The sequence below is a fragment of the Otolemur garnettii genome, unplaced genomic scaffold, assembly GCF_000181295.1.
Source record: "Otolemur garnettii isolate 467f Iridium unplaced genomic scaffold, OtoGar3 scaffold00009, whole genome shotgun sequence".
NCBI lineage: Eukaryota > Metazoa > Chordata > Mammalia > Primates > Galagidae > Otolemur > Otolemur garnettii.
The window spans coordinates 10,097,633-10,120,188 of NW_003852404.1; the positions used below are offsets into that span (position 1 = coordinate 10,097,633).

Consider the following 22,556-nt stretch of genomic DNA (forward strand, 5'->3'; position numbering starts at 1 on the left):
TAAATCAGTTTACCTATGGCCCATGAAAACTAGCAAAGTGAATTTTGAGGTGACTGAGGTTCTACCATTTGAGCTACAGAGCTTTGAAGTGATCTATGAAGAAAATCAGAGCTCGAGATGACAGAAAAACAAATTCAACTTTGTTAGACGATTAAGCTGATAACATGAACCTATACCATAAAAATTCTTAATTTTTTCATAGCGATAAGCAACTCAAGCTTCCACGCAGAGTCCGTACTTGCCAGGCCTTCTACGTTTCTGTTTTAACTTTCTAGGCCACTAAAAAGTTTAAGCAATAAAATAGCATGTCCGGTGGGGGTTGGGAGACTTTAGAAAGTGATCTGAGAAAAGAAGTGATATCATTTGATGATCAAGGGAAAGTCAAGAAAGCTGTAAAATTTAGGCCTAACCCATGAAGGGCACAATAGCCTGGTAACATTTCCTGAAAGGTCAAAAACTCTATCACACCAGCACGATACCTGAAGGATCCTCTGTTTTGCCTCATGATACAATAATTAATACACAGGAAAAAAAAAGATTTTTACTTTTTTAGCAAAGTTACATTGTGACTAACACATAAGCAGCACAGGCAATAGCTATGTTTTAGTAGGTACTCTCATGAAATCTGTACAATTTTTCAGTGGTACCTAAAGAGTACATTATAAATGGAAAATCCATTTATGTCTAATATCTTATCCCTCCCCCTCTCACCTCCAGCAATACCAGAGCAATGAGGTCGCAGAGTAAAATTAAATTCAAAGTACTTGATTTATTTTAAAAATTATTAGCTATAAGTAGCTGGACATTTGTAGCCCTCGACCACTGCCAAATTTAAATTCATTAGTACTGAGTGTTTCCTGATTTAGTTCCAACAAGAAATATGCAGCAATGAGGTTATGGTCAAAAAGCTAGAGTGCTCACTCTCCAGGAACTGTGTCTGCAGATTTGGGATTCAGAAAGGAGAAGCCACGTGTCATGGGAGTTCTCCGTTGACCCTGGCCAAGATAACTTGTAGAAATTCTGCAGTGTTTATACAAGTTAGCTCTAGGCAAGCTGGCTAGGACTGTGATCCTCGAAAATAAAGGTAAGCACTGGCACAGAAATTGTGCAGTGAAAGCAGGGTATTGAATTGCCTTTCTCAAATGCTTAATAACCTTGAAGCCAAAAAAGATAGCTGTGTCCTCTGCATCCTTAAGTCCATAGTGCCATGAGAAAAGCCCCCACCTAAGTTACAGAGTCCTCACGACCACTCACAACACAGCCCGCTAAAGGAAACTTACAGATGGCTTTGAAAAATCACCATGTAGCTAGCATAGTTAAAGAGCTAAGTTTATAGCCACTTACTGAACTCTGGACATAAAATGATATTGAAAAGCCAGCTCACTAAATCCTTTGTTAAGGGTAGACAGTAAAACTAGCAATAGGAGCTTAGTGTCAGTTTTTAAGGTGGTATTAATAATGTCCAAAGTCTATCATGGTTGTACGCTGACTTTCACAACAAATATGTTCTTGAGAAGAGGGTGGGAATAAGACGGATATTTTAAGGCCATAATGATGTATATTTTTAAAAAGTTTTCTTCATTCTTTATCATGGAAATTTTTTAATATAATTCCCCGGCAAGTACATTTGCTAAGCAGTGCACCTTACCGCTTCACAAACAGACTCCTTAGATGCTGCCTTTAGTCAAGGACGATCATTCTGCTCCTTTGTCAGTACTCCTGACTGCTCCTCTGTGGCTGGGCCCAAAGTGAGTCATCAAAGAGCAGGCAGTGCACCAGTTTCTTTCCTAATGTTACACATTCAAGGAAAGACTTAGAAACAGGTGCCAGCGCAGAGATGAAGAAGGGAAACCAAGGGGGAGAGAGCAGGCAGTGGGGCAAGGCTTCTGCACACGAGTTTCCTTAGGAACTTTAATTGATTCTCCTGGCCATGGGTATTTGAGCCAATGCTTAATTTCCTGCCCACGTACTGAAAAGTAAGGGAGATTGAAGTGATTAAAAGAATAAAGAGCAATTTTACTGTGATCATTTCTGTTGATCGTTAATATGAGAAGCAAATAGTATTAGAAATCAGACGTGGAAAACTGTAGCATTTATGTTGCATTTCCTGGAGGTGAAACAGACCCTCCCCTGCTCGTCAGTGGACTTCTGTGGCCCTGGAGAGATGACCACATACTTTTATTTGTCCTTCTCAAATGACTGTATTCTAAGTTTAAGTTTTTGCCTTATTGTAAACATTTGGTGTGACATGGATGTAAAAACACACACGCACTCTGTTCCCACTTCTGTTGGCTTTCTTGTGTAAACTAGCTATACCCACAAAATGTTACTATACAGGAACAGAAGGACGCAGGATGGCAAGGAGAAGGGGGGAGGGGGAGCAAGAAGCAACTTGCCAATTTGTGGAGTGGAGCAAACCCAAAATGTTGGCGTTAGAGCCAGATAAAATTTTAGACTAGGACGAATTAAAAGTACGTGAGGTAGATAGAAAGAAGTGGTTGAGAATAAAAATAAGGCAGATCAGGAAAAGGTCAGCAGCGGGTCGCATGCCGTTAGAGGTCAATATGAATGATCCCAAAAGATGGACCAATTTCCCTTTTTACCCCTCAGAGAAACTGTATACATTTTGTAAAAATGAAAATGTATATCCAATCCGTTATCATTTATATTTGAAATATGTTATACTATGAGATTAAGAATCAGACTCTAGATTGATTTTTGTTGCCGTCCCTTGGCACCAGTCTGCCCTGTGGTAGTGATGTCTATAGCTTTTTGTTGTAAAAGGGCCTCATTCCAAACAAAACTGAAACCAATAGACTATATGCTTCTTCAGGATAAACAGAAACTGACGCAGCTCACGAACCCTGGTAGTAAGAACTTGGAGATAATAAATTAATGGCAATTCTGAAATAAATCTTGTTATTTGAAGCCACAAAAGGTCATGGCCACACGTATGATCTCGAAAGGAAAATGATAGAGCTAAAATATCTTCTTTTTAATAACAAAGTACATGTGTTATTTCTAAAATTATAATTCTGGATTAATCTCTGTAAAGACATGCCACATCTTGAAGTCTCCTTGTTGGAAGCTGATTTCAAGCTGTTTGTATTAAATATTTCTTCTCTCTCATCATCCTGGTGGGTAGAACAGGTGTCAGTGACTGTGTATCCCCAGCCAGGTGGTAAGTTATTCTGGCGTGAGGCAAATGAGGCAGCCCCATGCCAGGGGTGCACCGTGCATGGTAAAGTCTTCCTCGCTAATATTTAGTTACCCAGTCTTATAGTCTGTGCTATTTAGTAAAATAAAAGAAGTTTTTTAAAACAACACTTGTGAAGAATTGGAAAGCATTCATGCTGATTCAGGGGTTTGTTGACAGTGTTCTAGCCCCAGCAGTCTGCGGAGTACCCCCTGGTTGACACAGCAGCATTACTTTTGTGTAGCAGGGAAGATAACGTCTCAGGGAGCTCTGGGGTACCTCACCTCACCGCGTTTGGTAAACAAAGCTTAGTGAGGCTTTACTATCGACTTTCCCTATTGACTTGATGTTTTTCTTTTAACTAGATGTTTTTCTCCGGAGTTCACTTTGGCCAGATACTTAACTTCTAATGCTTTTTCTGGCTTGCCTCGAGAAACTTTACCTCTTCAAACATTCTGGCTCAAAAGTGAAATAGGAACTTAGCTCTTTATTCATTTTCACATAATGCCTCCATCACAGATTGACAATTTCTGAGGCATTCACTTTGAAGAAATGTGAATGTGGTTGTAAAAACATTTACCGTATACTTAAAATGTGCTGAAGATTCCATTTCTCGGTGGAACATAAGGATTTCAAGGGGATTTTCTTTTGCCGAATAAAAAGAAGGACTCTAATACATCTAAGAGGTGGCTAAATGTGTAGGGAATAGAAACAGCTATCATGGTTTCATATTTTTCTGATTACCCTTTATATCTCTGTTAGCTAATTTACTGTTTACGGTATCACAGTGAGAAGAGAAACATTTCATAGATCTTGAAAATAAATTCAGGAGAGGTTAACTAACTTGGCCAACAGCACTCAGCTGTTGAGGATTTCACCAAGATTAAGCTTTAGACTGGATGTTTCTACCATTCAGCTCAATATCCAACCACTTACGGGGTCCTTGCTCATGCCCGCCCTTCAACAGTAGCAGAAGGCGACTATTCATATGCTAAACAGAGGTCAGATGGTGGAGGGCAGCCTCTGAGCTGAAAACCCTAACAGCCACGGGACCCTGGGTAAGTGATCTATATTTATGTTCCTCAGTTTCCTTATCTTAGAATAAATAAATAATTAGAATCTGCCTCATGAGGTTCCTGAGGATTTAGATAAGCTAATCCATGTTAAAAACCAAGAGTAGTGTATTTAACAAACATTTGTTATTACTTTATTGAGATGTGTTTGGTAATCGGTATATAAATCCTAAAGTCAAGCATGCAAAAAAAATATTACTTAAATGAATGGGCAATGTGGGAGTGTGCAGAGTCGCCCAGAAAAAAAATAATGGTGTGAACTCAGTCACCGGGCAGGGTTTTGCAGAAAAGCAGGGAAGTGTCACCTTCCGGATTCACGTCATCTGTGTTCCAACTTCTCTGGTCTCCCCATCTCACTGTACACCCCCACATACAATGCAGGGAGAACCCAGCGTGGTTTTGGCAGACAGTCTAAATACCCAGCAAATGCCAGTTCCATTCAATAACAGGCAGGGAGAGAAGAAAAAGGAGGAGAAGAGTATAGACGGGTCCAGACCTAAATGATCAATCATAGGGTTTTGGGTTTTTTTTTTTTCCTTATCCTGTTACTCCTTTGTTCTGCAGATCTTGAAAGTTCTTCATTAAAATTTGTATCAGTCTAGAAGAAATACATTATTTAGTCTATCTCCTTTGCTTTATTGGGAGGACTTGAGGGTCATTTTCTATATTCTCAATACCTGGTGTAGTTTCTAGGACATCGTAGGTGCTGCACAAATGCTTGCTAGTTAGTCCAAGAATGAATGAGGTGCCACCTGGGTTATTATTTATGGAATCAGTGGAAAGGGAGATCTGTAGCAGACACGTGGGGAAGAGGTAAGGTGGAAAGGGAGAATGGGGGTAACAGAGTGCCAAGGACAAACTCTATTTCTCTGATGCGTTATTACCATCGTTGTGGTTATCCTGGAAGTTCACTACCTGATCTCCTGTAAGTCCTTCTCTGTTTCTTTTAGTGTCTCAGCACAATGGTTATTTTCACAACTAATCATCACAAAATAATTTTCTTTCATCAGACCCACCTGCTCATTACATATCCCGCAGAGCTCGTCATCCTCTGAAAATCCTGCTCCGTGTTGGGGAGCCAAGGAGGCGCCCAGCCTCACCCTCCACGAGGTCCCTGCTCTGGGGCGCCCCACTGTGAATTCGCAGTGACCCAGGCTTCCACGCCAACCAGGCGTTTCATTCTTACAGCTGTGTCTTAGCGACGTGAAACCTGCGATCTAGAGCTGTGGTCTACCTCGCTTTCTCTTTCAGGTAACTGTTTGCTAGACCTGCCAAGAAAGCAGATCCAGAGTCCCGAAGAACTCCCGGGACAGACCTACGACGCCACGCAGCAGTGCAACCTGACCTTCGGGCCCGAGTACTCCGTGTGTCCGGGCATGGACGTCTGCGCCCGCCTGTGGTGTGCCGTGGTGCGCCAGGGCCAGATGGTCTGTCTGACCAAGAAGCTGCCCGCCGTGGAGGGAACGCCTTGTGGAAAGGGGAGGATTTGCCTGCAGGGCAAGTGTGTGGACAAAACCAAGAAAAAGTATTATTCAGTAAGTGATCTTCTGAGCACCTGGTGCCTGGAGGGCCAAGGCTGTGTTGTGCATTCCTGGGACCTGTGTGGGCGCTGTCATCAGAAGGTTTTAGTTTCTAGTTAAAATATTTCTCCTTTTGAGATCTAGTTACAGCTTCATCTGTTATCCATAGTAGCCATTCTCAGTAATCAAATTCTAGAGAAAAAGCAGATGATAGGAAGTTCTTGGCATGTTATATCTTTTAACAAATACTCATGTAACCCAAGTTCTGTCCAAGCAAGACCCCAAGTAGGACACTGGAAGTTGTTTGAACCTGCCACCTTTGCCATATGGGGCCAGCGCCCTACTCCTTTGAGGCACAGGCGCCGCCTTCAAACTTCTCTTTTTGAAATTATAAGCATGTATTTATTGAAGGCCAGTAGGGAAATGATAGCAGAGCTGAGGCATATGGTCCTCATAACACTTGGTGAGCTCCACAACGATCATTTCCCACCCCCCCCACCCCCAGTCAATCTACATTTAGAAGCTGAAGTGACCTATGGCTGCTCCAGGGGAACCTGTTTGCCACCACAGGTACACAGTCCAACCTCAGGCCAGCTGCTTTCTTAATTCTCAAGGCCTGGGCAGAGCATGTGCTCCCTCCCACCCATAAGATTTGCCAGGTCCCTGCAGTGGTTCTCAACCTTCCTAATGCGGCCATGTATTTTCATTGTTACAAAGGGGTCACAACCCACAGGTTGAGAACCGCTAGAGGAACATTGCCATAAGCTCATTGCCTGTGTCTTCTGGGTTGTCACCCAACTTTACATCATGGGATACCCTCACACAGGCAGCCAGAGGCAGTTTTCACACATTTCTTTAGCAAAGCAGTTTATAATAGTCTTCCTGGAATGTTTCTAGAGGAACAGACTTAAGACATCAGTAAAAGGCTCTTCCTTCTTTCCCTGTGGGGTGTGTGTGGTGTCCGTGCACCTCAGCATCCGTCACATCTGATTAGGAAGATAGCCACACCCAGGTCAAGTACGGGGATGCATGTAGCAAGGACTCTGTCACAGACCGGACGTGGAATAGCAACAGAAGCCCTGTGGAACTTTAGTGCTAAAGAGGAAAAAAGAGAGGCAGACACACTCAAATAATGCCAAGCATCATGCACAGCCTTCAGCATGACAGCAGACACTCCAAGCTCAGATGCAGGCTCCCACGGTTCTGTGATTATTAACAGACTTGTACAATGTCAGATGGCACAGTTTAAAATGGCTCAGAGAGGCCAGGAGGTGATCTCCTGTGGTGTGCTCAGTACTCAGGCGATGTTTTCAGACCCTCTGATGCGTGGAGCTGGGGCAGGAGGAGCGTGAGGGGGGAATGCTGGAAAAGGTGAACAACTTAGAGGTGGAAACGTGTTAGAACTGCAGAGCATGCCCACGTTAAATTTAGTGAAAATTTAACTGTTTCTAGGATGAAGTTTCCACCATGTCATTAAATGTGATTTTTAAATGTACATTTTGAATGTTTTTTCTCCAGAGTTAAAATATCTTCTGTTTTCTATTTCAGACATCAAGCCATGGCAACTGGGGGTCTTGGGGGTCCTGGGGTCAATGTTCTCGCTCCTGTGGGGGAGGAGTACAGTTCGCCTATCGCCACTGCAATAACCCTGCCCCCAGAAACAGTGGCCGCTACTGCACAGGGAAGAGGGCCATCTACCGCTCCTGCAGTGTCACGCCCTGCCCACCCAATGGTACGCTGCTCCCAGGTGTCAGCAGACACCTTGCGCCATGGAGTTTGTATTTTAGAAGTAATAAATAGAGGAGGCTGGAGAAAGAGATAAGATATAAGTATCTTATATCGCATAGTTCCACAAATATATAAGAGATTTTAAAATTATTACAGTAAATGATAAACCATGCAAAGAATACTTTGTGTATACATAAAATCCATCAACACTGGTGGTTAAAGGAGCTGTGCCAAAAAACAGCACCTTCTCCTTAAAATTCATTGCTGAAGCACTCAAGAATATATCTGAGTTTCAGAACAGATAACGTAATAATGCAACATGTTGTTTCCTAGGTAAATCGTTTCGTCAGGAACAGTGTGAGGCCAAAAATGGCTATCAGTCTGACGCCAAAGGAGTCAAAACCTTTGTGGAATGGGTTCCCAAATACGCAGGCGTCCTGCCTGGGGATGTGTGCAAACTGACCTGCAGAGCCAAGGGCACGGGCTACTATGTGGTATTCTCTCCAAAGGTAACTACACATGACTGTCCAGAAACAGTGGGCAGCCCTGGTGGAAATTATTTGGGAGACTCAAGCCTGGGAATGCCAAATATAAACAGTTTATTATTGGGAGGATGGTTAGATTATGGAGGGTTTTAATTTTAGCTATATAATTTTTATATTTTCAAACTTTATACAATGAATAAAAATCATTTTATAAATGAGAGTAAGTAAATGTTTCAAAAGCTATGTTTTGGGAAGTGTAACTCACTATCAAGGAAGGAGAAGTATGACCTTAACTTTAAAACAACCAGGAAAACAACCAGCATGTCCTAACAACAATTGTAAAGGGGACTTTAAAGGAAGGGAATTTTTTATATTCCTATTACTTGATTAAGAATTCCTTTTACAAGTAATGAAGATTCAAGGTCATCGTCTCTGACCCAGGCTTCTAACTGCTTTTCACCCTTAACATGAATCAATGTTCCCCTCGTTATTACTTTTATAATATTTGTGTGCATGAGATAGTTCCTATTTCTTACAGGTGGGTATTTTCGAAATATACAGCAGGGTTTTTTGTTTTTGTTTCTGTTTTTGTTTTTAAAAAATATGGAACGCTTCACGAATTTGCGTGTCATCTTTGTGCAGGGGCCATGCTAATCTTCTCTGTATCATTCCAATTTTAGTATATGTGCTGCTGACGCCAGCACCAGCAGGGGTTTTTTTTTTTTTTCTTACAATTATTGTTAGGCAACAATTTACAGATACTGTTTATGTGATTTTCAAACAAGTACTACATTTAAAACCACTTCTAAAACTTGACCTTTAGGTATTTATGACATGTTACTAAAAAATAAGCTAATGTCCAACTTACGTGATTTTTAAAATATCATATTTTTTGTTAAAAATAATAAATTGTCGTTTAGAAATATTACAGAGAAATAAACACATAAACATCACCTGAAAATACCACCATCTAGAGAGATTTTAGCCTGTTGAAATATGTCCTACTTCATTTTACACACACACCCACACACACACTTCCACTCACACACATATATGGAAGGAAAGACTTTTGTATATACACAAATACAAAATATGTAGGTTTATTTATATATGAATACATAAATGTCATACTTAACATATATTCACATGCATAAGCCACAGTCTCTATACATCTATTTTATGAGTATTTTTAACTATGTACTAATTCCTTTATTAAAAGATACTCAATCTCTTTCAGTAAGCACTTCCCTCTGGCTTCCTCAGACTCCATTTTCTGCCCTGATCTGATTGTCTTTATTCTGGCATCTAACAGTTCAACACCCAGTAGGGCATGCTTCCCAACCACGAATGGTTTTAAATGTCAAGTGTAGATTTTCAATTTCATTATTATAATAACACTTAATGCAACAAGGAAGGATCTTTGCATTCTGGAGGCTGCTCATATGTAGCTTTCCAGACAAGAGATGGTCGATCCCAAACACTAAATGAAAAGATGCTTCTATCAAAATAAGAAGCCCAGATGGCACTGTGGGAATGTGTTGTGCATATGCAAATGGAGATGGGGACCTCTGGTCTCCTAACACATTTAGAATTAAGTTCAAGAGAGAAAGTGTGCAACCTAGACCTATCTCAGGTCTGTTTTCTCACAATATGTCAAAGGTTTTTCAGCTAGACATTTCTGGAAACTATGTTTTTTGGGGGGTGGGGTTATTTTTTCAGTCTATTCCAATGAAACTGAAAACTGACAAATTAGAAGTTGCTAGTCTACCAAAGGAAGTAAATAGTATGCGCAGTCTTTCCCACTGCTACCGTATTTGTAACCATTCAGGTGACGGACGGAACTGAATGCAGACCGTACAGTAATTCCGTCTGCGTCCGGGGGAAGTGTGTGAGGACCGGCTGCGACGGCATCATTGGCTCCAAGCTACAGTACGACAAGTGTGGAGTATGCGGGGGAGACAACTCCAGCTGCACAAAGGTGGTTGGAACCTTCAATAAAAAAAGGTAATACGATAGAACCCTTGCCTTCATATGAATTGAACTAAGCTCCCTGAAAAATTGATAAAGGTGGACTCACATTACATCACAAGCTTTTGGCAGGAGGAGGTCTCACACGGCTCCCTGTAATACCAACCAGGGTGTAAAGAAAATGAATTTAAAAATACACAGAGAATCATCTTTTCCTAAGGCCCTAGGACTTAGACTTACCAGTGCCTGGGAAAACTCAGTTTATAAGGCCCACAGCAATACCGCCCACCCTACTGATTCTTATCTGTATGAGACCGGTACTAAGACTAGAGAGATTTCTGCCTGATCCCATTCCCCTTCATTCTTTGTTTTTGTTTCATTTTGTTCTTAACAATTTGCTTGGCATCACTTAAACCAGGGGTCCTCAAACTTTTTAAACAGGGGGCCAGTTCGCTGTCCCTCAGACCGTTGGAAGACCGCACTTCGGGCTCCCGGACAAGTGGGCTGCTAAGCAGGACAGGCAGTGGCGGCAAAAACACCCGCAGATAAATGTCCTTGGTGGGCTGCCTGTGGCCCACGGGCTGTAGTTTGAGGATGCCTGACTTAAACTCTAGTCATCAGCATAGTAAAATATGGCTGGGAAAGTTACGTAAGGATTCTATGCATGGACACAGAGAGAAAAGAACACACACTGGAAGTGAAGAGACCCTGCTTTTAAGCCTGGCACTACCACTATTTAACCTTGGAATGAACTTGTTCAAATACTTGCATTATCTCCGCAGTTCATACCCTTTTTGTGTAAGATGAGATATTATCTCCAGTAACCCTGACTTTGTTTGAAGCCAGTGACTGTAGGATTGTGTATTATTTATTCATGTTTGATACCACCCCAAAAGCCCTGTAATGAAGTCTGATCCATATAGGTTACAAAAAAACAAAAGCAGTGACTCCAGTTAGACAGAACTTGCGATGCTGAGTTCCTTTCTCCACCGTAGGCAGCTTTGACACCTGTCTGGCACTTGCTGCAGACAGGGCCTTCCCTGAGGATAAGCCTCCTCTCTACTTCAAAGGAAACACTGGAGCAGGGGAAACACACTTGGATTTTTAGTGTGTAAGTCAATTATCCCTGAATGTCTAACCTTGAGGGAGAACTAGAAATTAAACAATTTCATTTCACACACATCAGTCAAACTGCACGAGCAATCGTATTTCCACTTAAATAAATAGGAAAGTAACCCACGTGGGGACCTTATTATGAAATTACCTATAAACCCAAAGGTTTTGGCAAAAGATCCTCCTCCTCACTGTCCCCTGGATGCTTAATTAGCATTTCCCTCCTAGCATTTGCCACAGTTATTTATGCCTTTGCCCATGTTCCCGAGCAGAGGATAAATCTTTAGCGTCTTACTTGTCACTCACTGTAAAGTTTTACTAATCTATCATAGTGTCTTATTAAGCATTCAGAAACATTTGCTAAGGCATTCCTTTTTTTCTTGTTATGATAATAGTGAGGTATCATTACCCAAATAGAATTTTATGTTCCATTTAGTGGCCTGTCCCCCGAAATCTAGAGTCCTATGTGGAAAAGGCAGCAGAGACTCTATTCTGTTTCCAGTCTCAACGTTAATTAAATCCATGTTCCTCAAATAGTCTGCACATGGGAACAATGTGGGAGCTTCACAAGTCCTGCCACTTGTTCCCCCTCCACCCCCCAGATGGGGACTTCATTGTTCTGGGGTAAAGCATAGGCTTTGGAGTATTTAAAAGGTCCCCATGTGATTCTAATATGCAAACAAGTTTGAGAAACATTAAAAATTTCTATGAGATTAATTGAAGGCAGATTCTTGTCAGTTACATCCCATTTTTGTGCCAGAAAAAAAGACTGAAGTACCTGGGTAAAGATGATAGGATTTTATAAGAATGGTAATGACTGTCCAATCTGTAAATATTGTAAATATTTAAAATATTTAGTGTAAATATTTAAAATAAAGGCAACATGCTGACATCATTCTTATTTGAACATTTCAATATACTGCATATAGTATACAGTACTATACAGTCCAACTGAATTCATCTTGAAGAGATTAATTTTTAAAACTAATTTTGAACTAAAAATTTAAATACATGAAAACTTTTGTCTATGGAAAAGGAACCATACTGTGTCAAATAATTTAAGGAGGTTTTTTATTCTGAGCCACATTTGAGCACCATGACCCAGAGCAACACCCAACATGCCTTGGGGATGTAAACTCACAATGGTGGGGTTACAGTTTGGTTTTAGGCATTTTAGGGAGACAGTGATTACAGGTGAGGTCATAAATCAATATGTGGAAAACATACATTGGTTTGGCCCAAAAAGGTGGGACTTCTGGAAGCCTGGAAGTGGGAGCTTACAGGTTATAGGTGGGTTGAAAGATTCTTTAGCTGACAGTTGGCTGAAAGAGCTAGGCCCTGTCTAAAGGACCAGGAGTCAGTGAAAAGGAATGCTTAAGATTAAGGAGCGTAACTTATTTTCAGCAGGTTAAGTAAGGTTATGTAAGGACTCTATGAAAAGGAATGCTTAATTAAGGGTCTGTTAATTAGAGACAAAGTATCAGACAGACTCCAGTGGTTTGTTGTACGTATTGAGGACCTGCAGGTATACTGAGGAGCTTGCAGAGCCCTAGGCCTGTTAGTGAGTCTCAGAGGACAACTCTAAGAAGGGGGGAGCATGATAAGGCATGTCTGATCTCCTTTTTCATGGCTAGCAACTCATTTTTAGGGATCCTGTTGACTAAGAGGGGGTCCAGTCAATGACTCGCTGAGCAGGAGCCTTAAGATTTTATTTTACTTCACACTTTGTATTATGAGAAGAATTTTAGAGAATTTCTGTTAAAAGTTAACTGGTTTTCTCTCCTTGTCTCATCACCTTCCCTTTCCCCCTCCCTGGTGGACATTCCTGCCTCCAGTAAGGGTTACACTGACGTTGTGAGGATCCCTGAAGGGGCCACCCACATAAAAGTCCGACAGTTCAAAGCCAAAGACCAGACAAGATTCACTGCATACTTAGCCTTGAAGAAGAAGAATGGTGAGTACCTCATCAATGGGAAGTACATGATATCCACCTCAGAGACCATCATTGACATCAACGGGACGGTCATGAACTACAGCGGCTGGAGCCACAGGGACGACTTCTTGCATGGTATGGGCTACTCTGCCACAAAGGAAATTCTAATAGTGCAGATTCTTGCAACGGACCCCACAAAAGCATTAGATGTTCGTTACAGTTTTTTTGTTCCCAACAAGTCCACTTCAAAAGCAAACTCTGTCACTAGCCTGGGTAGCAATAAAGTGGTACCCCATCCTTCACAGCCACAGTGGGTGACGGGCCCGTGGCTGGCTTGCTCGAGGACCTGTGACACAGGCTGGCACACGAGGACGGTGCAGTGCCAGGACGGAAACCGGAAGTTAGCGAAGGGATGTCCTCTCTCCCAGAGGCCTTCTGCATTTAAGCAGTGTTTGCTAAAGAAATGTTAGCCTGTGGTTGTGATCTTACGCACAAAGATAACTGGAGGATTCAGCACTGACACTGCCGTGGTGAACGAGAGGTCTACCTGTGCACAGCAAGTCACGTTTCAGTGTCATTGTCTGTGGGAGTCCAATTATGGGCAGAATCTGCTCTCTGTGACCAAAAGAAGGTGTGCACTGCTTCATGTGACAATGGTGACCTTGGAACATAGAATAAATTGGGAATGATTCCACATCCCCTGGGCCTACAAAAATGAAAAAAAAAAAAAAAAAAAGAAGAGAAACACTGATGAATGTAGAATCAGGGGACATTTGAAGATGGCAGGAGCGTCTGCCCTTTGTCACCTACCTCTAGAGAATGTCTATAAAGACATTGTAATCATTTTCACCCATGATGCACAGTAGCTTATTTTTACTGTCTGTAAATACATCCTTCCTTGCTATGTCACTTTATATCCCTTGATTCTATTAAAAGTATATACATATACATATATAGATATATATATTTCTATAAAATGTCTTTGACCAAAGTAGGTCTGCAGCTATTTCAACTCCCTTCAGTTTCCAGAAAGAGCTGTGGATGTTTTACTGGAAATTAAGAACTTGCTGCTGTTTTAATAAGATTTAGTATATTTTCTGACTACAGGAGATAAAATTTGAGTCAAAAACCATTTTGACAGCAAGCATCTTCTGAGAAATTCTGAAAAGAAAGAGGAGCTTAGTGTGTGCAGTCATTTACATATATACACACCTCCATCTCCTCACATCTTTGACTGCCTGTGTTTTTATCAGGTCGCCAACCCAATTCATGCATAATTTAGGATGTAAAGTAGGGTTTGCGTGTGTTATGTGTCCAGTATTCAAGAGTCCAAAACCTACTTTCCTTGTGTTGGAATTTAAAAGAAAAAAGTACGTATTTCACCATGTTTTTGATTTATATTTTCACAGATGCTTTCTCTTCCTATGGCTCTCATCTGGAATCTCCCAATGTGTAACGTGCATTCAAAACACACAGCTAAGATTTTTCTATCATATCCAACACCGTCAACACTGGTATACCTCTTACCAGCAGGCCTTTAACATGCACTTGCTGTTGTGTTTGCTTGTTTGCTTGTTTTGTTCGAGGGTTCCATGAGACCTACAATGTTGTGTACTGCTTCTCCACTTAGTTCAGGCACATCAAAGATCACGTGGTAATTAGCCACCTCTAAAAGTGGTTATCTTCATTAATGTGCTTAACGCAGGGAAAAAAGTGATTGTTATTCATAAGACTGTTTCCACACCATAGGCAATACTCCTTTAAAATTTTTTTTAGTCTAACTGTATGTCTACTGTACTAAAGATTTTTCCCAACTGGAAAGCATTTGGTGGTGCCAGCAAGTGTTCAAGTGATGAAATGTGATGGTTTTCAGGAAGTTGTTGCTTTTATTTCATAGCCTGTTTAGGTAGGTTGTAAGTTTGAATAGTTAGACATCTTTTTTTATAATCATACACCTACAAAACTCTCTTATAGATGATGGTGAACTGTGTACCCCAGTACCCCAAAATTCAGAAAATCTAAGATGTTTCATTTCATTGGGATTATTTTTTATGTGGGAATTACCGCAAAGCCAATTTTTTTATAAAATTTTATAATAATCATACCCAATGTGCCTGTTGTTAAAGATTTGCATATAAGGATGTTAGGGAACCATTGTTTGAGTTCCACTTAGCTCATGGAGTTTATTTTTATTAGAAGATATTTTTAATATAAATGAATTATATAATTGATCTCATTATATCACTTTCATTTCAGTGGACCAGGAAAACAAGTGTCTCACTGTTTTAAATATTTTATTAAGAAATTATTTTGTGGCTCGGCGCCTATAGCTCAACCGGCTAAGGCGCCAGCCACGTACACCTAAGGTGGCAGGTTCAAATCCCCAGCCTGGACCCGCCAAACAACAATGATGGCTGCAACCAAAAAATAGCCGGGCGTTGTGGCGGGCGCCTGTGGTCCCAGCTACTTGGGAGGCAGAGGCAGGAGACTCGCTTGAGCCCAGGAGTTGGAGGTTGCTGTGAGCTGTAATGCCACGGCACTCTACCCAGGGGGACAGCTTGAGGCTCTGTCTCAAAAAAAAAAAAAAAAAAAAAAAGAAATTATTTTGTTTAAAAAATAATTGTGGGCAGTGCCTGTGCCTCAAGGAGTAGGGCGCCAGTCCCATATACCCAGGGTGGTGGGTTTGAACCCCGCCCTGGCCAAAACTTCAAAAAAAAAAAATAATAATAATTGTTGTAGAACACCAATGATTATTCTTTCAATTTAAACAGAAATTTTGGTTTATATGTGGTAATTTTTTTCATAATAATTAGTCAGTTCAAGAAATAAGACCTTTACAAGACTGATAACCTATATGTGATGGAGATCACCATCTACCAATGGCAGGAACCAAAGTTAGCCAAAGAGGTCAGGAAAAAAACTAATAAAAAATCAACCATTTGACTGTGCAAAGAGAATGGAGAGTCCAATGTTACTTTTCCCAATATTGAAAATAATTTTAATCAAGTAATTCAAATGTAACAAAACTTATTTTTATATTTAGTAGTTATATTACCAATAACATTAAAACACAATTGAACAGCAGACATAGTGTCTCCTACTGTGCTTCTCTATATTGGATTCATAGATTTTTAAAGTGATTTGTCAATGATTCGTTTTTCCCCCCAAATAATGCTATCTTACACTTCTCGTTGAAACATCGCAAGTGAGCGTAGAGCCAATAAACCACTAGTCCATACTTTCCTTTTTTTTTTTTATTACCTTTTTCTTATGAGTATTACTAGATTGACTAAGGAATGTATATCTAAACTCCTGAGAAAAGTGATACAGCCTAGAAACTAAAATTCAGAAAATAGGAGTGTTCATTGGATGCAAAAGAATGATGAACAAAGGGAAAATATCGTACGTGTCTAACTCTATCCAAGTCAGTTCAGTTTCTGTTTGTTCTCTGTCTTCCACCTCATTGTAGTTGCCATCTTGAATTTTTGAAAAATCTGAAATTCAGGATGCTAGGGGCTACTTCTTAAAAAAGAATTATCCAAAAATGCTCAGGTTTGTAGGAATCTAATCTCACTTACATAATTAAGTAAGCACTCCAAAGTATGTTTCGAGCACTCCAAAGTATGTTTCGTTACATACAAAGGGAACCCAGAAGAAAACATCTGTTTCTTCCAGACCAGAAAAAGGCAAATTAAGCCTGGCCTCACTGGTCTTGGTATAGGGCCACTGTTATAATTTAGTCAACAAATTCAACTTCCTTTGCCTTCCTGTGGAAACAGTTTTATCTCATGAAACTAAGAATTGAGGGATGAATCACAAACAAAAAGTCCTTTGCAGCACTGAAAAAAAAAGTAATTTATTGTTTTTGCAACTGGTATGTGAATTTGTGTGATAAAATTATTTATTCTTATTTAACAAAAATATGTGCAAATTTTTCTATATTTAAAATGTTTCGCTGTTGTCCTTCTTTTTTAATTTATGCTTTATGTTTGTGTATTAAGTACACTTTGTGAGTTTACATAATATTCAGCACTGGTTGAATTTGTATATTTCTACAGAAAGCTTTTCATGTAAAACAGGTGTATGTGTATATATTCCTCATGTATCCTTATTCTGATACTACCATTTTCCTAAGGACATTTTTAATTTGATCTTTCATGACTAGTTCATGTTCATTACTTGTAGCTAGGTTACTAGGTCTTCTACATGCCATTAACACTAGTTTTCCCAAGTCAGTGATAAGAAAAATCCTTATACAATCAAACAAGGTGCAAGTTTTAAATCTGGGTACACAGCCTAGAAGCTTCCCACAGATGCCAAGACATAGTCAAGAGGCAGGTCCGTTCACTCATAAACTTGGACAAGTTGCTGCTGATGTATTAGATGAAAGTTGTGTACATACCACCTCTGAGGAGTATAAATGATAATGAAACCAAATATTGTCTTTCACTGCTTTAGAATCATCCCCTGAAATTAATATCATTTGGTCTCTAGTGTCTATAGGATTCTATAGACAGGTGCAAACACATTGGATTTGTACAATTCAGATGCTAGTAGTCATAATTGTTTCTACAGATATGGGGTGGCTATTAATAGAATAGGACTGTTCCCTACTGCTATTGAATCCCCTGAAATGATGATAAGATTTGGGACAGGCAGGGTTATCTCTAATGACATCAACTTACCACTATGATTTCACAGTCTGATCCCAGCAATAAGCAAAGCAACCTTTGTCTCAGCACAAGTCACACCAGTCTCTGGTTCTCATGTTTCCCTCTTGACTCCTTCCTTTTAACAAGGTCACTGTAATGGTTTAGGTGAGGACAGCAGCCAGATTCAAAGTCCAGGGCTTGTGCTGTGACTTAAGCTTCACTGTTTGTAAAATAAGATTGAATTTAATAATGACTGCATTTTGTGCTGGTTTGTGACTCAGTGTGAAATCTCATTGGCATGAGTGGTGCATATTACTAATTTCTTCATAATTAAACTTAAGGGCAGGCAAATACTTTATATTCTTAAGCATTTCAAAGCTACAAAATAAATGAAATAACATGAGTACACAATGGTCATCTCAGGCTACAGTAGAATGAAATTTGAGGTGCTTTATTATTTAGATATACAAAAAAGAACTTGTGCATTTTTTAAATTATTTTTCTCATTTGTCAACAACTTATAGTTTTAGATTATCAGACAGATTAACTTACCTGGCTAGCACTCTGGAAAAAAATTATTATAGTGGCATTCTGTTAGCATGAACTACTGAAACAATACATTGTTATGAAACATGTCACTCTATAATTGTGCATAATTGTGTTCTACTTAAGTAATGTGTAGGAGCATATGGACATAAAAATCATGCATTAATCAGCCAAAAAAGTAGGAATAACTATGGTCATCAGATCAGCAAAGAATTCCATCTGGCAAAGGCCTGATGTTACAATACAATTCTCAATGAAGGTTTTGTGGGGAAAATAAAGGAACGTGTTGTTAGATGTTGGCTTTGACGGAAAGTAAGACATTAACATACAGATTAGTTCGCCCAGTTAATTGCACCCTACTAATATGCTAGCACTTTAGCTATAATTTTTCTTGGTCTTTATGTGCTCAAATCTCCACCAACTAACTAGTCCATTTGGCTTGTTAGGTCAACTAAGAAATTAAATAACGGTCCATCATCCTATAAAGCACTACCACATCAGAGTGACCCAAAGTCTAACACTGTGAGGAAAACTGTGATTTGTAAATAAAACAGGGCACGTTTTTTTACTTTTTTCATTTTCCTTTGGCACATCCAGTGAATAATTGTTAACTGTTATCGAGGTGCTAACAGCTTCATGACTCACTGTCAAATGTAGTATTTCTGAATTACGACTTTTTTCTACACGATTTTACAATTTACAGAAAAAGACCTATAAGGGAGGGCAGAACTTGATACTCAGAAGTTGGGGAAATAAGTACATCCGAGGGTCATTCTGACCAAGGGTGGTCAGGAGCATAAACCCTATGTACATCTGAGGACACGGAAGGTGTCATCAAAACTTGAAGAGCACCAGGCTGGCGTAGCAGACTTTTGGATGGGTCGTGTGTCTGCATTTACTGCATCCTCAGCCTTCCCTTCCAACTTTTGTGTATATTCCCCCTGATTATTTTAACCTTCGCAATATTTTGTGTCCATAGTAAGCACTTGATGGCTGTATCTCAGCCTTTTCTTCAACAACTCACAACATATTACAAATATTTTTGCCTATATCAAGAGTTTTTTTAGAATAGAAGATCATACTGTGTGTGACTTTGTGAGCCTAGAGTTTTCATTCAGAAATATATAGTCCCCAGATGTTATTTTTGCATTATATACTCAGGCATGATATAAACATGGTCGGTTCTTCTTGCTACAATTAAGAGTTGACAAACACTGCTTACGTTTTTGTATGACCTGTTAATCAGAGGAAATCATACACGTGCTTTGTAAATAAATTTTGAAGATAACCAGATAGAGGAAATGTATTCCATGGGACATACACAGTGGCGCAAATATTTGGTTTCTCCATTACAGTCTGTGAGTCAAGTCAAGTAATGAACCTGAGTAGGTGTAACTGAGATTTTTAAATCCTGCAACATGCTTTCATGGTAGAGAATAACACTGAAGACTTACACACTAGAGAGGAGATGTGAATGGAAGTTGCTCGTTACACTCAACCCAGTTCTCCAGAAGTGATGGTATATAATTCAGTTGCAAAACCAAAAATCTTGAAAAACTAAGACGGGTCTTGTTTAAAATGTCCCTTCAGCTTTGGCAAACTTCAAATCTCCATTAACTAATTAAAGCATTACTGTGTCTTGTAGTCCGCATTCCACAACAGTTCTGTCAGTCAGGTAAACCACTTGCGCTGAGCCATCTGGGACCTATACTGTAACATTTTTCATTGAGGAACAATATCCTATTTTGTAAAGCATTTCCCTATGTGTGACTTTAAACTGTAAAGTTAAACATTGGTTTTGTGGTTGCAGTGAGCATAATAAATATAACTTGTAAACTAGGTTACCGTATGTATTGCATATAATATGTTTTATAGTTGGAAACTATCGTCCATTTCTGATTATTATTTTTTTTCAAAATATTAACAGGGTACAAATGTATTTGTTACATAACTGGAGTCAGGGCTGTGAGTGTGCACACCACCCAACAGTGTCCCTGTACCCATCAGGTAGCTTTGCCCCTCCTCTTCTCTTCCCTGCCCTCTGCTTGATTCCCACTGTGTTTTACTCTCCTGATGGGCACATGTGTGCTCATCAGTTCCAATTTAATAAGCAAGTACATCTGGTGTTTATTTTTCCATTTTTTACCTACTTCACTTAGGATAATTGTCTCCAATTCCATCCACATTTTTACAAAAGGCTGAGTAGTGCTCCATGTTCTACATATACGCCATGTCATTAATCCACTCATGAACCGATGGGCATTTGGATTGATTCCACAGCTTTGCCACTGTGAGTTGTGCTACCATACACATTCAAATGCATGTGTTTTTAGTTGTTGTTGCTTGTTTGTTTGTTTTATGAAAATACTTCTTTTCCTCTGGGTAGATACCCAACAGTGGGATTGCTGCATCAAATGATAAGTCTGCTTTTAGTTCCTTGAGGAATCTCCATACTGTTTTCGATAGAGATTATGTTAATTTGCAGTCCCAGCAACAGCAGATAAGTGTTCCTTTCTCTCTGCATCCATGCCAGCATCCACTGTATTTCAACTTTTTAATAAAGGCCATTTTAAGAGGAGTAAGGTGATAGCTCATTGTGGTTTTAGTTTGCCTTCCCCTAATGATCGGTGACAGTGAGCATTTCTCTTGTTCTGCTCATTTGTCTATCTTCTTTAGAAAAACTTCTGTCTTTGTCTTCTGCCCACTTGTTAATGGGCTTGCTTGTTCTTGCTGATTTGTTTGAGTTCTTTGTAGATTCTGAGTATCAGCCCTTTGTTGAATGTATAACTTATAAATATTTTCTCCCATTGGGTAGGTTGTTTTTTGCTCCGTTGATTATTTCCTTAACTGTGCAGAAGCAGCCTTTTAATTTAATCAAATCCTATTTATTTTTGTTGTTGCCGTAATTGTCATTCTGGACTTGGTGATAAATACTTTTGCTTAGGCCATATCTAGGAAAGCTTTCCCTACATTTTCTTCTAGAATGCTTATGGTTTCATGTCTTCATTTAAATCATATCCATCTTGAATTAATTTTGTGAATAGTGAGAGATACAGGTCTTGTTTCGTTCTTCTGCATGTGGCTGTCCAAATTTCCCAGCATGATGTATTGAATAAGTCATCCTTTCACCAGTGTATATTGTTATCTGGTTTGTCAAAGGTCAGTTGGCTGTACATATGGATGGTTTTATCTCTGGGTTCTCTGTTCTGTCCCATTGGTCTATGTCTCTATTTTTGTGCCAATACTATGTCATTTTTGTTAATATAGTCTAGTTGTTTATTTTAAAGTCTGGTCATATGACTTGGCACATATAATTCAGTGGTTAGGGCACGGACCACATACACTAAGGCTGGTGGGTTCGAACCTGGCCCAGGCCTGCTAAACAACAATGACAACTGCAGCAAAAAAATAGGTGAGCATTGTGGGGAGTGCCTGTAGTCCCAGCTGCTTGGGAAGCTGAGATAAGAGAATCGCTTAAGCCCAAGAGTTTGAGGTTGCTGTTAGCTATGACACCACAGCACTCTACTGAGGGCAACATAGTGAGACTTTGTCTGGTAATGTGGTGCTTAAGATTGCTTTGGTTATCTGGGCTCCTTTCTGGTAACAAAGTATAGAATTATTTTTTCTAGGTCTATGAAATATGCTGTTGGTAATTTGATGGGATTATGTTCAATCTATAAATCACTTGGGTAGTATGGGCATTTTAACAATGTTGATTCTACTGGTCCATTAGCATGTTATAGTTTTCTTTTTGTCATCTGTGATTTCCTCTCTCAGGGTTTCATAGTTCTCTTTGTAGAGGTCTTTCATCTCCTTGGTTAAGTCTATTCCTAAGTATTTTATTTCCTTTGAAGCAATTGTGAATAGGATTGAGTCTTTGATTTGACTCTTGGCTTGACTATTATTGGTGTACAGCAATCTTATGATTTGTGTACACTGATTTTTTAATCTGAAACTTTGCTGAATTTATTGATCAGCTCTGGAGTCATGGGTTTTCTAGATATAAGACCGACCGATCAGTAGTGGCGGCACCAAGCCAGGTCTCAAGGAATCCCTAGGCTCTCTGTGATCTATCATGCCTTATCCACTTTGACCCACATGATTAATGCTTTATCTAGAGTACTATGGAATTATTACTTCAAGTTCTTTTTACTACACTATCATCTCCTAAAGTCTGCCTACTATTGACATTCTAGTATTAAATTAAGAACAGGAAGCAAAATCTACTATTTCATTTCTATTCTCTTACAAATAAACATATTCCAGGTGTAAAATTAAAGAATTGAGATAATAATGCAAGCATAAAAAATTTTTAAGTTTAAATTTTTTTTTTTTTTTTTTT

General features: G+C 39.6%; 1 protein-coding gene and 1 non-coding gene across 2 annotated transcripts in view; one reads left to right on the top strand and one right to left on the bottom strand.

Annotated features, from left to right (window-relative positions):
• The window catches only part of ADAMTS5 (ADAM metallopeptidase with thrombospondin type 1 motif 5), a 39,624-nt gene extending 25,719 nt beyond the window's left edge, over positions 1 to 13,905 (top strand). The window contains exons 4-8 of the mRNA XM_003783892.3: positions 5,521 to 5,804; positions 7,338 to 7,521; positions 7,851 to 8,026; positions 9,831 to 10,006; positions 12,919 to 13,905. Of these exons, the coding sequence (XP_003783940.1) occupies positions 5,521 to 5,804; positions 7,338 to 7,521; positions 7,851 to 8,026; positions 9,831 to 10,006; positions 12,919 to 13,486 (1,388 nt within the window). The 3' untranslated portion in view covers positions 13,487 to 13,905. The remainder of the gene's footprint in view (positions 1 to 5,520; positions 5,805 to 7,337; positions 7,522 to 7,850; positions 8,027 to 9,830; positions 10,007 to 12,918) is intronic.
• On the bottom strand, positions 8,600 to 8,706 carry LOC111723255. Its single transcript, XR_002771834.1, has one exon. It is a non-coding gene; the product is annotated as a U6 spliceosomal RNA (small nuclear RNA).
• Positions 13,906 to 22,556: the final 8,651 nt, after the last annotated feature.